The 15,921-nt window shown below is 39.9% G+C and overlaps 1 protein-coding gene across 1 annotated transcript in view; it reads left to right on the top strand.

The window, feature by feature from the left end:
* Window positions 1-15,921, top strand: part of LOC124594696 (dynein axonemal heavy chain 3) — a 1,186,267-nt gene that overhangs the window by 516,157 nt on the left and 654,189 nt on the right. The window contains exons 27-29 of the mRNA XM_047133063.1: window positions 2,298-2,448; window positions 2,606-2,766; window positions 15,128-15,403. Of these exons, the coding sequence (XP_046989019.1) occupies window positions 2,298-2,448; window positions 2,606-2,766; window positions 15,128-15,403 (588 nt within the window). The remainder of the gene's footprint in view (window positions 1-2,297; window positions 2,449-2,605; window positions 2,767-15,127; window positions 15,404-15,921) is intronic.

The raw sequence follows: 15,921 nt of genomic DNA, 5'->3' as shown, positions 1-15,921 counted from the left end.
ACCAGTGCAATGTATGAGAAACCTCTTGCCTAACCTCATCAGCTAGATTGTCAGGAAACCTGGACACCACTTGTTCAACAGTGGAAATTAATTTTGTAAGGGGAACATTCTTGGGCATAGGGGCAAAATTCAATCCTTTTTCCGATACTGCCAGCATAGCATCATCCAGTTGTTTGGTTTTGAGATTGGCCACAACATGTCGACAGGTGTCATCATTTGCCCTTAGAGTCTTTCGTGACGGCATACATCAATAAAACATTCTCAGTTTTCGAGCTGCGTCTATTCGAATAAAATCCTTGAGCTCTCGATGACCATCTCTGCCATCGTTGTCAGGAGTTCAGTGACTGCAGGGACTACTACGGTTTCTCGATTATATAGGCATGATGACATCATCAGCAGCCAATCAGATAGACCCAATGTGGCATGTGCACGTAAGTTGAGCTGGGCAGCTAGCAGAGCTATTGTGGCAGCACTGATGATGTCAGGTGGCACCAGGGGCAGGGGCCATGTTTGGAACTGCCGCTCCGGTGTCGCATATCTGTCTTTGCTTTCTATTGATGTCCAATGCCTGCCTGCATGCCATGATAAGTGTGTGCTCGTGGTCTCTGTTGGAATTATTGTTGTTTAAACGTATAATGGAGTCTCAATATGCAGATGCATGAGGCAATGCTTTTGTATTTTCAAACTGTATTTTATGTCCGTTTTCTAGGCAGTGCTCCGCTGTGGCCGACTTGTCAAGCTCCCTTTATTTTATATGGCGCTTGTGCTCAGCACAACACTCTACAACCATGTGAATTGTTTGTCCCATGTACATGCTGCTACATTCACAGGGTATACCATACACATCGGACACTTGAAGAGCAATGTCATGTTTAACAGGGCGCAACATGAGGTGTACCTTGGGGCGGGGCAGAACACCAGTCTTAGCCCATGTTTCTGCAGCAGACGTCCTAACTTACTGCTGGTTGCTTCACAGTGTGGCAGGAATGCAGTCCGTTTGGCCTCTTCTACTGATGTACAAGATGTCTTTTGTCGGTGGCCCTTGATATCATTTGCGATGTCTCCTTTGCTGTATCCATTTTCCCTGAAAACACATTTGAAGTTCTGCAATTCAGATTGTAGGTGGTCATCATCAGAGATAACCTTGGCTCTATGAACCAACATGTTCAGGACCACTTGCATGTGTACAGGGTGGCAGAACAATGTCTTATGGAAGGACATAAAATGTTGTATGATGAGACACAAGCGGTTGCCCCTGCGTCATGGTACTGGGACTGTGTAGTGAAAGAAGCCATTGAAATCGGGCTATCTGACGATAGTATAAACAGAGATAAGGGATTTCCTTTAAGTAAGAGTTGGAACCCTTTTCTCTTTGATGTTAAGAAACAACAGTCCTTGTCTCGGTCTTCAAAGTAGTGTTTGATATCGATTTATCTTTCCCATGAGCTTTCACTACTGCTGCGCTGTTGTACCTGTTGGTGGAGGGCGGTTATGTTCGCACACGTGTGGTGGACTCACGAGCAACCACTGCATGTTTGATTTCAGTTCTCGTGAGGTAGTGCCATGGCCTACTCACTTGAAAGTAGCAGCCAGATGGACCACCGAAACATTGTGTCCAGATGACGAGATGGAGACCAGATGTGAATACAGAACTGTTGATAAGTGGATAATTTCTTTACCCACATTAAGGGAAATGAGGAAGTTGTATCATTTCAGATTTATAGTTTCATTGTCGTAGGTGGAAGATTTCAAGCAAAATTAGTTACTAACACTGTTTTTGAGTTGTAATAGCCAATATTTCATAGTTAATAGATGTTTTATGTGTCCTGGTGTGTTTACTGAACATATATGTGATGTAGTTACTTCATAGATGGTTCTACAGTGCCCTGGAGAAATTATTAGAAAAGATTTGGTGAGGCAGATTAAATCAACTTAACAATAGGTGTCTCATTACTGTACTGAATCCATCAGGGGCAATAAGTTTTTACAGAATCGCAGATGACAGTGACCATGAAATGGAGAGTACTTCTCATTCATAGAGTTCAGGGGTAGAACTGCAGCGATTCCAAATAAAGTAATAATAGTGTTATTCACACTCTGTCATCTTGTGTGGCTCCCCATGAAGTAAGAGCATGAAGATTCTGGCATTTCTTGGCTTCTATTGCCCAGCTTGTTATTTCTTTCAGTTTTCAGCTTTCAGCATATAGACGACTGTTTTATTGACCTAAGGAATTGATAAGAGCATGTTGTCAATGACCTGGCTAGTATTGTCTCATTATTTCTCTTGAATGTTGCAGACACTTGCAGAATCTTTGACCGATATTGCAAATAATCGAAAGTCAGTGATGGAAGAGTATAGAGCACATTACAGAATAATTAACCCAAAGGCAATAACAATGGGGCAGTTGTATGGTTGCTTCGATCCTGTTTCTCATGAATGGTCAGATGGTAAGTTATAGCACTAATAATGCTTCCATCATTCATATATTTTTTGTTTTACATAATGTTTTATCAGATTTTATGCATTTTTCATTATTTGTGTTATGAGATGGTGGATGGTTATTTTCATTTTTATGTTTATGAAATGTCCCTTGACTCATTTCAGGTGTGTTGGCTAATACTTTTCGAGAGTTTGCATCTGCAACAACACCTGACAGGAAATGGATCATGTTTGACGGCCCAGTTGATGCTGTGTGGATAGAGAACATGAATACTGTACTCGATGACAATAAGAAGTTGTGCCTTATGTCAGGTGAAATCATTCAGGTAAGAACATAGTAATAATAATAATAATAATAATAATTGTAATAATACAGTAAAACTTCTGAATGGCAGACATCTGTGGGAAAAATAAAAATACCATCTTTAAAAAAGTGTCTGCTAACCAGAAAAGGACAAAAATACAGTATACAATACAATACACTACATTCAGTGAACTATAGACAGAAATGTGCTGTATAAACAACATAGTAAAAATTTATATCCATTTACTAACATTACTACATTAACAAATCCCCGTAGCATAATATGTTATGGTATTAAATTTCTTTCATGCAATCTGGAAGGTTTGTTCGAGGTAATCATGTATGTTTTCTGAACCAGAGAGTAATTTATAACTGTCTTTTCAACTTGCATTTTAACTGCTGACATTAAACTTTGTCTCTCTTAATCACCCCCCCCCCCCTACTAAAATGTAGTGTTTCAATTGTCTTGCCTCTTACACTCTCTGCTTACTTGAAAGTGGAGTGAAGTCCATTTCAGTTACATCAGCTACATCTTCATTTTGTTTTCCATTCGCAACATTGTCAACACACCCGTCTTGATGAAATTGTTGTATGAGTTCACTTACACTAGTTGATGTACTTTCTGTAAGCAGTGCATTCTCGATATTGGCATACCCCTCAGATCCATCAGTTTTCTCTACTGAAGTGTGAAGTTCATGCTCATCTCCCTTAACATTGTTTTCTCTGACACCCTCATCAATTACTGAAGCAAGATCATTAAAAGTGAAGCTGACCTTCTGGAAACAGTTGGTGGTTGTATTGTAGGTATGTTACTTGTTGTAAGGCTGAAGAAATCCACTGGATGCATCCAATACACTAATAAATTTTCCAAGTTCTCATCCAGATTCAACATTGTCCATTTGAGACAAAATATGTCTCAACACTTGCTGCCTGAAAACACTTTGAATCTTTGAATTATCCCCTGTTCCAGTGGTTGGCAATGTGAAGTTGAATTTGGGGGCAAAAAGATTATTTCACATTTTCTGGTGCAGCATCACAATTGGAAGTGGCATTATCCATAAACAAAATCTCTTTCCTCCTTTGTCTTTCCATTCTTCTATCAAATGCAAGCAACCATTTGGTCATTATTGCTCTTGTCACCTGAGATCATTTATTAGCATACCACTCCACGTTCAATTTACTCAAGTCAATGTCCTTAAAACATCTAGACTTCATGGTCTTACCAGTAATTAAAGGCTTTTTAAATTCACCTATCATATTAACACACAGTAGAATAGTGAGCTGCTGTTTTGAAATGTTGTGTCCTGAACAGTTTCACATTTCAGGGTCATAGTTTACTGGGAAGAGTTCTGAAGGAAAGATCAGTCTCGCCACAGCTAAAAATGTTGCTTTCTTCATAACCCTCGCAAATTCCTGTTACCCTTTTTTGCCCATCTAACATGGTGTTTTCGTCCATTGAAATGGATTCACCAACTGTGGTTAGAAAAGACATGTTGTGTCTACTCCTAAAGTTTTCGAGCCAACCAGTAGAAGATTTAAAATCATTAAGCCCTAACTCTGTGGTGATTGTGAGTGCTTTCTCACGGATTAGTGGTCCACTAACTGGTAAGTTATTGGTGTGAGCATCGCAGACCCACTCAGTTATCAGATTGTCAACTTTTAGGTCTAGTATGTTGGGAAAAGGACATTTACTGGAGGGGTTATCAGTTCCAGTCCACGATTTCAGAATGACATTTTTGTTTCTTAAAATGTCACTGATCTGTTTTCCAACTGCAAACCTGCTGGCCATATCTAATACTAAGCTTTCCCTTTTTGTAGACATTGATTATCTTGACCTTTTCATTCATTGTTAACCATTTTTGTTTTTGTGACCTCTTAGCACTACAGTACATAAACTCCCTCGCTTGAAGTCAGCAACAGTGTGCACTTTAGACCCCCTTCACACGGAGCCTCTGAGAAGAGCTTCTTGTTGGCGCTTCCTCTGGTAAAATGCAGATTTAAATGAACGTCTTCACTCGTGCTCTTTGTGGTGCTCAGGGGCGGACTTGCCACCAGTGGTGTGGATTGACAGTCCAAGCAGTGTGTTGGTCAATATGAAAAATTGGCACATGAAGTCAGCATAGCAGTAGTGACATCATCAAAGCCGTTCGCGGCAGCATCAACGTGCTTGGTTTGAATGGTTTCTTGAAACCCTGGGCCATATGAATTCCTCCCCTTCACCACCAGATTTTCTGAACTGAGCTGATGGAGTTATCCTTACAACATAATGTCTGTTCCCGGTCTCAACCTACGGTAACCTACACCCCACACCTTCCACCTAACAGTTTCCATACACTCTGTCCCATCACCTCCTCCTAGTTCATGTCCCCTCACCCTCATTGTGCTGCACACTCTTCCAATGCACACACTAAACTTTTCTCCTTCTCTGTCCCCCCACCCCACACCCACACCCACACACCCACACACACACAAACCCACACACACACACACACACACACACACACACACACACATACACCACGTGCCGGGCGACCAATGCATAAAGCTTAAATTTACCCTGTTTTTATGATCTGCATTGCTAGCATATTCTGAAGTACTAAATTCTGAAAATATAACTATGATTCTAAAGATTGTAGTTTCTGCATCTACATCTACATCCATATCCCGCAAGCCACCCGACAATGTGTGGCGGAGGGTACCCTGAGTACCTCTGTCGGTTCTCCCTTCTATTCCAGTCTCGTATTGTTCCTGGAAAGAAGGATTGTCAGTATGCCTCTGTGTGGGCTCTAATCTCTCTGATTTTATCCTCATGGTCTCTTCGTGAGATATATGTAGGAGGGAGCAATATACTGCTTGACTCTTCGGTGAAGGTATGTTCTCGAAACTTCAACAAACCTTTGGTGAAGGTATGTTCTCGAATCTTAAACAAAAGCCCGTACTGAGCTACTGAGAGTCTCTCCTGCAGAGTCTTCCACTTCGCGATTACTAAATGATCCTGTAACGAAGCGCGCTGCTCTCTGTTGGATCTTCTCTATCTTTTCTATCAACCCTCTCTGGTACGGATCCCACACTGCTGAGCAGTATTCAAGCAGTGGGCGAACAAGCATACTGTAACCTACTTCCTTTGTTTTCGGATTGCATTTCCTTAGGATTCTTCCAATGAATCTCAGTCTCGCATCTGCTTTACCGACGATCAACTTTATATGATCATTCCATTTTAAATCACTCCTAATGCGTACTCCCAGATAATTTATGGAATTAACTGCTTCTAGTTGCTGACCTGCTATATTGTAGCTAAATGATAAGGGATCTTTCTTTCTATGTATTCGCAGCACATTACACTTGCCTACATTGAGATTCAATTGCCATTCCCTGCACCATGCATCAATTCACTGCAGATCCTACTGCATTTCAGTACAATTTTCCATTGTTACAACCTCTCGATATACCACAGCATCATCCGCAAAAAGCCTCAGTCAACTTCCAATGTTATACACAAAGTCATTTATGTATATTGTGAATAGCAACGGTCCTAGAACACTCCCCTGCGGCACACTTGAAATCACTCTTACTTCGGAAGACTTCTCTCCATTGACAATGACATGCTGTGTTCTGTTATCTAGGAAATCTTCAATCCAATTACACAATTGTTCTGATAGTCCATATGCTCTTACTTTGTTCATCAAACGACTGTGGGGAACTGTATTTAACGCCTTGCGGAAGTCAAGAAACACGGCATTTACCTGTGAACCCGTGTCTATGGCCCTCTGAGTCTCGTGGACGAATAGCGCGGGCTGGGTTTCACACGACCGTCTTTTTCGAAACCCATGCTGATTCCTACAGAGTAGATTTCTAGTCTCCAGAAAAGTCATTATACTAGAACATAACACGTGTTCCAAAATTCTACAACTGATCGACGTTAGAGATATAGGTCTATAGTTCTGCACATCTGTTCAACATCCCTTCTTGAAAACGGGGATGACCTGTGCCCTTTTCCAATCCTTTGGAACGCTATGCTCTTCTAGAGACCTACGGTACACCGCTGCAAGAAGGGGGGCAAGTTCCTTCGCGTACTCTGTGTAAAATCCAACTGGTATCCCATCAGGTCCAGCGGCCTTTCCTGTTTTAATTGTTTCTCTATCCCTCTGTCGTCTATTTCGATATCTACCATTTTGTCATCTGTGAGACAATCTAGAGAAGGAACTACAGTGCAGTCTTCCTCTGTGAAACAGCTTTGGAAGAAGTCATTTAGTATTTTGGGCTATAGTCTGTCATCCTCTGTTTCAGTACCATTTTGGTCACAGAGTGTCTGGACATTTTGTTTTGATCCACCTACCACTTTGACATAAGACCAAAATTTCTTAGGATTTTCTGCCAAGTCAGTACATAGAACTTTACTTTCTAATTCGTTGAACGCCTCTCGCATAGCCCTCCTCACACTACATTTTGCTTCACGTAATTTTTGTTTGTCTGCAAGGCTTTGGCTATGTTTATGTTTGCTGTGAAGTTCCCTTTGCTTCCGCAGCAGTTTTCTAACTCGGTTGTTGTACCACAGTGGCTCTTTCCCATCTCTTACGATCTTGCTTGGCACATACTCATCTAACGCATATTGTATGATGGTTTTGAACTTTGTCCACTGATCCTCAACACTATCTGTACTTGAGACAAAACTTTTGTGTTGAGCCGTCAGGTACTCTGAAATCTGCTTTTTGTCACTTTTACTAAACAGCAAAATCTTCCTACCTTTTTTAATATTTCTATTTACGGCTGAAATCATCGATGCAGTAACCATTTTATGATCGCTGGTTCTCTGTTGTGCGTTAACTGTTTCAAATAGTTCGGGTCTGTTTGTCACCAGAAGGTCTAATATGTTATCGCCACGAGTCGGTTCTCTGTTTAACTGCTCAAGGTAGTTTTCAGATAAAGCACTTAAAAAAATTTCACTGGATTCTTTGTCCCTGCCACCCATTATGAACGTTTGAGTCTCCCAGTCTATATCCGGCTAGTTAAAATCTCCACCCAGAACTATAACATGGTGGGGAAATCTACTCGAAATATTTTCCAAATTATCCTTCAGGTGCTCAGCCACAACAGCTGCTGAGCCAGGGGGCCTATAGAGACATCCAATTACCATGTTTGAGCCTGCTTTAACCGTGACCTTCACCCAAATTATTTCACATTTCGGATCTCCGTCAATTTCCTTCGATACTATTGCACTTCTTATCGCTATAAACATGCCTCCCCTTCGCTGTCCAGCCTGTCTCTGTGGTATACATTCCAATCTGAGTTTAGGATTTCATTACTGTTTATGTCTGGTATCAGCCAACTTTCTGTCCCTAGTACTATGTGGGCATTGTGACCGTTTATTAATGAGAGCAGTTCTGTTATCTTTCTATAGACGCTCCGGCAGTTTACTATTAGCACATTAATATTGTTATTCACTGTTGCATTTTGCCTACTGCTACCTTGCCGCGTCTCAGGAGGCATCTTGTCGGGCCTAGGGAGGGAATTCTCTAACCTAAAAAACCCACATGTGCACTCCACACGTACTCCGCTACCCTTGTAGCCACTTCCTGCATGTAGCGCACGCCTGACCTATTCAGGGGGACCCTACATTTCTCCACCTGATAGCGGAGGTCGAGAAATTTGCACCCCAGATCTCCGCAGAATCGTCTGGGCCTCTGGTTTAAGCCTTCTACTCGGCTCCAAACCAGAGGACCGCGATCGGTTTTGGGAACGATACTACAAATAGTTAGCTCAGATTCCATCCTGTGAGTGAGGCTTTCTGCCTTCACCAACTCTGCCAACCGTCTGTACGAACTGAGGATGACCTCTGAACCCAGACGGCAGGAGTCATTGGTGCCGACATGAGCAACAATTTGCAGTTGGGTGCACCCAGTGCTCTCTATCGCCACCGGCAGGGCCTCCTCCACATCTCGGATGAGACCCCCTGGCAAGCAGACACTGGCCTTCTTCCCCGACCTTTCCGTTTTTTCCCTAAGGGGCTCCATCACCCACCTAACGTTGAAGCTCCTAATAACGAATAAACCCCTTCCCCCGTGTGCCTGCTCGGACCTTGCTGAAGGAGCGGCCACATGTCCACTCACAGGCAGAGCAGGCGATGCCACACGTCCAGCTTCCACATTGACCCTCCGCCTCGTGCACCGTGAACGCCGCTGAACCCGCCACTCCTTTTGGGGAGAGGGTGGCTCAACCGCGTCCGGTACCTGCGAAGATGTCTCGACAGCAGGGACAGTGGGTGAAGCATGTAACACCTGGGGTGTACCATGAGACGCACCAGACTCCCCACTGCTGCTACACTCCGAGGCAGCAGCCTGAAGTCGGCTCACTGCGGCCATCAACACGTTCAGCTGTTCGCGAACAGTGGCCAGCTCCTCCTGTGTCTGTACACAGGAGTCACACATCCTATCCATCCTAAGGAAACAATTTACTGTAGAGAGTTAATCAATTTTTAACTAGACTGCTAATTCACTAAAGGCAGCTGATAGCTGACTAAACTGTCGTTACTAGACACTTCTTGTAGAAAACAATGAAAATAGCACTACCTGTCTCTGGGCTGTATTGAAAACAAACACTAGCACTACTGGCACTATGGTTGACTAAAGGGACTCTCTCTGACTGTATTCGAAACAAACATGAAATCTATGGAACGCTATTACTAGCACTCGACAATTAAAGCTTCCTAAAAGCAAAAACACACAGTGAAGAAGAAGTGACAAGTAAGAAAAATACAGTTAATACTTAAATTAACACCAGCTGCGGTGGCCGTGTGGTTCTAGGCGCTTCAGTCCGGAACCGTGGGACTGCTATGTTCCCGGGTTCGAATCCTGACTCAGGCATGGATGTGTGTGATGTCCTTAGGTTAGTTAGGTTTATATATTTCTAAGTTCTACGGGACTGATGACCTAAGATGTTAAGTCCCATAGTGCTCAGAGCCATTTTTGAACTTAACTAACATAGCTCGCTGCACAGCAGACATGAAGCAGACGGCAGTTACGATGTTATTATTAACAATAAACGACAAAGAATTATAATAGAAAAGTGATGTAATGATCAAATAATGGTCTGATCACTGTTACTAATAAACTGTAATATTCAAATTAATAGTCATTTCTCTTTGGTATATCATGACTGTTACTCAATTTACAGAATTACTTTACTGAACAAAATAGAAGTCTTGCCTTATCACGGTCTGCATCATTGGAAGTATGATCGTGGTGGTGTCATTGAAATGGTGGTGAACAGTGATCTATCACAGGTTCTTCACGTCTCTGATAAATTAAAACACACCAAGGAGCAGGACGGTTCACAGACGCATTGTCCCAAGACAGCCAGAGCTCACTGGTTTTCACATATCACAATGTTGGTAATTCTTGCATCTGCAACTTAATGATTTCGGAAACAACTTAATAGCATGTAAGTGAAAAGCCGCAACACTTATGAAGACTTGACGCATTCTTTTTTGACACCACAACAATTTTGCATCTGCGGCCATTGACAAAGTGTCAACGCCATATTGTGCACGTCACCAAGGAGCATGCCTAACCAGTTAGCCAGTTCAGTTGCTTGCTTTCTGCAGTATTAATTTTACTTTTAATCAACTCCTTGTCTAAACCCTTGGAGGAAAGTAGTCACTCACAATAAAGAAATAGATATTACATCTTTTCGTCATTTTAAATTAATGCCCTTACAAGAAGTAGCACATTGTACAGATTATCAAAGATATCTTTGTTGGGAACCTTCACATATTGCTTGAAGATTAATCAATCAATAGTCGTATCAAAAGCAATTTTGAAAAAAAAAAAAAAAATGTTATTAATGTTTTTGGATGTAGTTGTTCTGCCAGCCACGGTGGCTGAGTGGTTCTAAGCGCTTCAGTCCGGAACCGCGTGACTGCTACGGTCGCAGGTTCGAATCCTGCCTCGGGCATGGATGTGTGTGATGTCCTTAGGTTAGTTAGATTTAATTAGTTCTAAGTTCTTGGGGACTGATGACCTCAGATGTTAAGTCCCATAGTGCTTAGAGCCATTTGAACCATTTTGTAGTTTTCTATTACGTCTTCCAGCAAATCTTAATCTTTCTCTCGCTTTTAAGAATACTGGTTTTACATGCTCCTTCTGTTTCATATGTCTTCTTAAGTATCACTCATAAGCACATGAATTGTGAGGGGGCTCAAGAAGTTTTAATACTAACCTTACAATTGGATACCATTTGATTATTCCTCTGTGTTGACGTTTATTACCTTATGTTTATCTACCAAAACTGCTGTTCATTACATCAAGTGGAAATTTTGTCCAAGTTCTTCTGAATTTCCTTTTGATTATCCAGTGAAGATAAATTCCTATAAATGACAGCATCTTCAATGCACAGCCTGTTGAGCCTGGTGGTGCAGTGGTAAAGCAGGTGCACAGAAACTGAAAAGCTGCATGATCGAATCACATTCACACCTCAGAATTTTCAGTCTGCGTTTAAAATCTCTTTCACCTTGTAGTGAGAGGAACGTCCACCAGGGTCGACATGTTGTTGGGATTCCACATTTAAATGTAGAAACAACAAATGTATTGGTCCCAGTCACTATTTATTTATATCCATGACAGGTTTTTAAGGTTTAAACTTCCATCGTGGATTTACATTTGTCAGTACGGCATTTATGTGTGTGTTGTTACTTGACTGGTGGCACTGTATACTGGAGAAACGGCACCAGTATTTCACAACTTGGTTTTGGGGTTTTTTTGAGTAAAAAATAAATTTATGTCTAAAGCTGAAAATAGCATAAAGTAAAACAGAATAACTCCAAAGGTTACAGGCTCCTTTCTCTTTCATTCCACGTAACTTGGAGAATGGTGTCTGGAAACTGATAGGTGAAAAGAACATGTAGCAGCAGAAAAACATTGTCTCGAAGTACATAGAATATCTATGGTAATAACATTATTACTTCAAAATAAGATTTAAGGTATTGTCGAGATCTTTGTTTGAGTCGCTGACTACGTGTTGGAATAGATATTTCAGGTGGTATACAGATCTGATTCTTTCAAGTTAGTATAGCTTAAATATGTATAATAGCTTTATATAATCAGGTGACATGCTGCAAACTGTATGTACAATAATTATTTTGCCAACGTTGGCAAAATTAATACATAAATAACAGTTCTGGCAGGAATTCAGAGACAGGGATGAAAGAATGGAGACCGAGACAGAGGGAAGAAGGTGGGGGAGGGAGAGGCAGACAGAGAAATTCCGATATAAAGGGTGAAAGATGTGAAGGAGCACAACAAACTTTTCCAAAGCAAAGCTTTTTTTAAGATTATATCTGTTACATGTAATGACTAAGTAAAAGTTGGAGTAATATGTTGGTTAATGCTTTGAAATATGGAGATAAGATATGCAGTTTATGATGTTTGTAGTTGTACTTAATTACCTAGAAAGGGTATTGCATGGAAGATGTTATTTCCTTTTTGTTTCTCATTATGTGATTGATTTGCCACTACTGAGTGTTCTATGGTCTCTACTATGGAGCTGTTATAGCAATTTGCAATAGCTGTTTTGTTTTATTAGTACAGCAATAGCCAACCACCTGCATGAAATAAAACACCATGTCAATGAAACAAGTATCAGCATCCTACACTTCCAACCTAAAGGCAAAGACCTTGACATCCTTGAAACACTCAAAATTTACAAACGACAATGGAAACAACCTGAATCCATCTTAAATGATAAAAATGACAACATTTGCAATAGTATCATTTTTGTTTTCAACAACAGCTGACATTATTAAATTTGCAATGGGCGTGTGTGTGCACGCGCGCACTAACACACACACACACACACACACACACACACACACACACACACACACACACACCTACATCAGCTAACAACATAGATTGTCTCGCTGCAAATTTTTAAAACACAAACCAATGAATTACTTCCAACCTTTACTAAGTTATTACATGTAACAGATATAGTCTTAAGAACCCCCTACTTTGGAAAAATACATTCTCATCCAATCATCCTTTTATTCTCTGTATCTGAATGTCTCTCTCCCTCACACACTCTCTCTCTCTCTCTCTCTCTCTCTCTCTCTCTCTCTCTCTCTCTCTCTCTCTCTCTGCCTCCATCCTTTCATCCCTATCTCTGAGCCAAAATCGTTATTCATGTATTAATTTGGCAACATAATTATTGTGCCTACAGTTTGCAGCGTTTCACATGATTATGTAAATGAAAATGAAATGTAAGTTATAAAACTTAACAGAATCAGATCTGTATACCACCTGAAATATCTATTCCAACACATGTATTCAGCAACTCAAACAAAGGTCTCCACAATCCTTTAAAACTTATTCTCAAGTAATAATATTGCTATGATACATATTCTTTGTACTTTGAGACAATGTTTCTCTGCTGCTGCGTGTTCTTTTCACCAACTAGTTTCCAGACATCATCTCTACACGTGATGTGTTATGAAAGAGAAACTTGTTTTATTTTCGCCTTTAGATATATATTTATATTTTAGTCAAAAAATCCTCCAAAACCAAACTCTGAAACAGTGTTTATGTTTCTTCACTAGACAATGGCACAAGTAACACCATAGATATGTTTGTCATATTAACACTTGTAAATCCACCTGATGATGGGGGTTTAAACCTTCAAAACGCATTGTGGATTAAAGAAACAGTGCTGATAATGGTAAAGTTTTTGCTTCATTCAATAAATGAAGAAAGGCAATCATGGCCTTATGACTTACGTTACAAGATAGATTGAAGAAAGCCAAACATGTGTTTATAGCAGTTAAAGATTCAGTGCAAGCTTTTGACAGTGTTGACTGGACACTGCTGTCTGAGAATTCTGAAGGCAGTAGGATTGAAATAATAGGGAGGAAAAAGCTTATTTACAGCCTGAGACATTTGGATGGGAAGTGAAGCTCAGGGACAACAAGAAAAAACTGTTGACATTTCCTGATGACAATGTAATTTTATCAGAGAGCAATGGGCTTGGAAGAGCAACTGTGCAAAATACATAATGTCTTAAAAATTGGATATAAGAGGAACATCAACAAAATTAAATGATGGTATTGGAATGTAAGTGATTTAAACCAACCAGTGCTCAGGGAATTAGGTTAGCAAGTGATATACTAAAAGTGCTAGAGTTTTGTTATTTGGGCAGCGTATTAACTGATGGTGGTTGAAGTAGAGAGGATATAAAATGTAGACCAGCTATAGCAAGAGGAGCATTTCAGAAAAAGAGGAATTTGTTAACATTTAATAGAAATGCTGAAGATTAGATGGGTAGATTGAGTAACAAATGAGGAATCACTGAATCGAACTGGAGAAAAAAGAAATTTGCCACAAAATGTGAGTAAAAGGTGATGTTGGTTGTAGGGGCACATCCTGAGGCATCAAGGAATCATCAATTTGGTAATGGTGTAAAATGTGTTGGAGTAAAAATTGTAGAGGGAGACCAAGGGACATATACAGTAAGCATTTTGCAGTTGGGATGAGTTTTGCACTGGTAGACTAGCATGGAGAGCTGCATCAAACCAGTCTTGGACTGAAAACTGTAACAAAATCAAATGTTTTTGGATATCAGGTCTCATTTTACTTTCAAAACTACATAAAGAAAAAATTTTAAAAATCGGATTGCCAGGTTGGCACAAAGCAAATGAAACTGTGCAGTACAATCTTTAAAATTTACGCTCTTCCAGCAATATAATGAGATCCACTGAAGATGACATATTTGTATCTAACTAACTAGATTGAATAAAAATAAAATGTAAGATGATGGTGTACTTTGCAGAAGGCAAATGTTTTAAAAATTAAATCTAATTTGTGGAAACACAAAAAACAGTGCTAGTAGTTTGTGATCTGAGGAAGTGCTTGTAGTGATTCTCATCATCATCATCATCATCATCATTATTATTATTAAATAAAATCCATTAGAGAATATGTACACAGATGAGTACATATTTAAACTCTATGTGTTTCCTTAACAAATAAGAAATGTGTCTGGAAGTCGCCAGTTTCTACATGCACTTAATTGTTTCAACAACTTCCAAAGATTCCGGATAAAATTGCATCTTCTGTATATTATTAACTGTGTTCATAATTTTACGTTGTGACAGTGGTCTATATTATTCATTTCTGTGGATATTCAGCAAAACATGTTTATTTTACAGTTATCTTTATTTAATCATTGCTTTCAAAACCTTGAGTTTTTCATTTTAATTTGTTGTAGTATTTTCTGCTGCAAAATTTGTGTTATGATTTTGGTAGCTGAAACAGAGTTTGATCATATTTTTCCTAGTCCTTACAAAATGTTATATTCTGTTTTTAAATGTAGTTTGAGATTATGTGATTATGTTGCAGATGACAAACAAAATGAACCTGATTTTTGAACCTGCCGACTTGGAACAGGCATCTCCAGCAACTGTTTCCCGGTGTGGAATGATATACTTAGAACCACATCAGCTGGGATGGCGTGCTTTGCTAGCATCGTACGAAAATGTTTTACGTGAAAAACTCCTGGATGTGCAATTAGAACTGTTGGATGAACTCATTGATTGGCTTGTGCCACCCATCTTAAGTTTCCTTCATGAATCATGCCAACTGTTTATCGAAACAAGTGAACTACACCTTTTTCATGTAAGTATAAAAATATGTGACAGACAGGTATAGCTATGTACAATGTAAAGTGAACATTTGTCTATTTCCACTGCACATATGCATTCCTTATTCTTTGGAATAATATTCTTTATCTTGACAATATAGCTGTGTTTGTTAGCATTAGTCTGTATATGTAGGTTCTTATTGTTGAGAATTACCAATGTCATTGTTGTCATTTATGGACATTTCTAAACATATTAGGATGTTATTTGTAGGCACACAACAAGGCAACATGTACTGCAGAGTCTTGCATGGTATACCAATGCTAGAAGGAGTAAAGGTAAACCTCTCACAGTAGCTGAGGTGATGAGCAGCTGACAGACTTAAAAACCAGGTTGCCTCAGTTCACACAATTTACTGGTTGTGACTTATTACCAAATCATCCTCAGATGAATTTAATATTATTAATGAAAGTACAAATAAAGATACAGATAGAAATACAACACTGAGTTGCATTACTCCAGTTCTAGTTTTATTATCGACATTGTTGTTTTTTC

The sequence above is a fragment of the Schistocerca americana genome, chromosome 2, assembly GCF_021461395.2.
Source record: "Schistocerca americana isolate TAMUIC-IGC-003095 chromosome 2, iqSchAmer2.1, whole genome shotgun sequence".
Lineage (NCBI taxonomy): Eukaryota > Metazoa > Arthropoda > Insecta > Orthoptera > Acrididae > Schistocerca > Schistocerca americana.
Note: the sequence above shows the minus strand (reverse complement) of the source record. Positions and strands in the feature narration are given on the sequence as shown.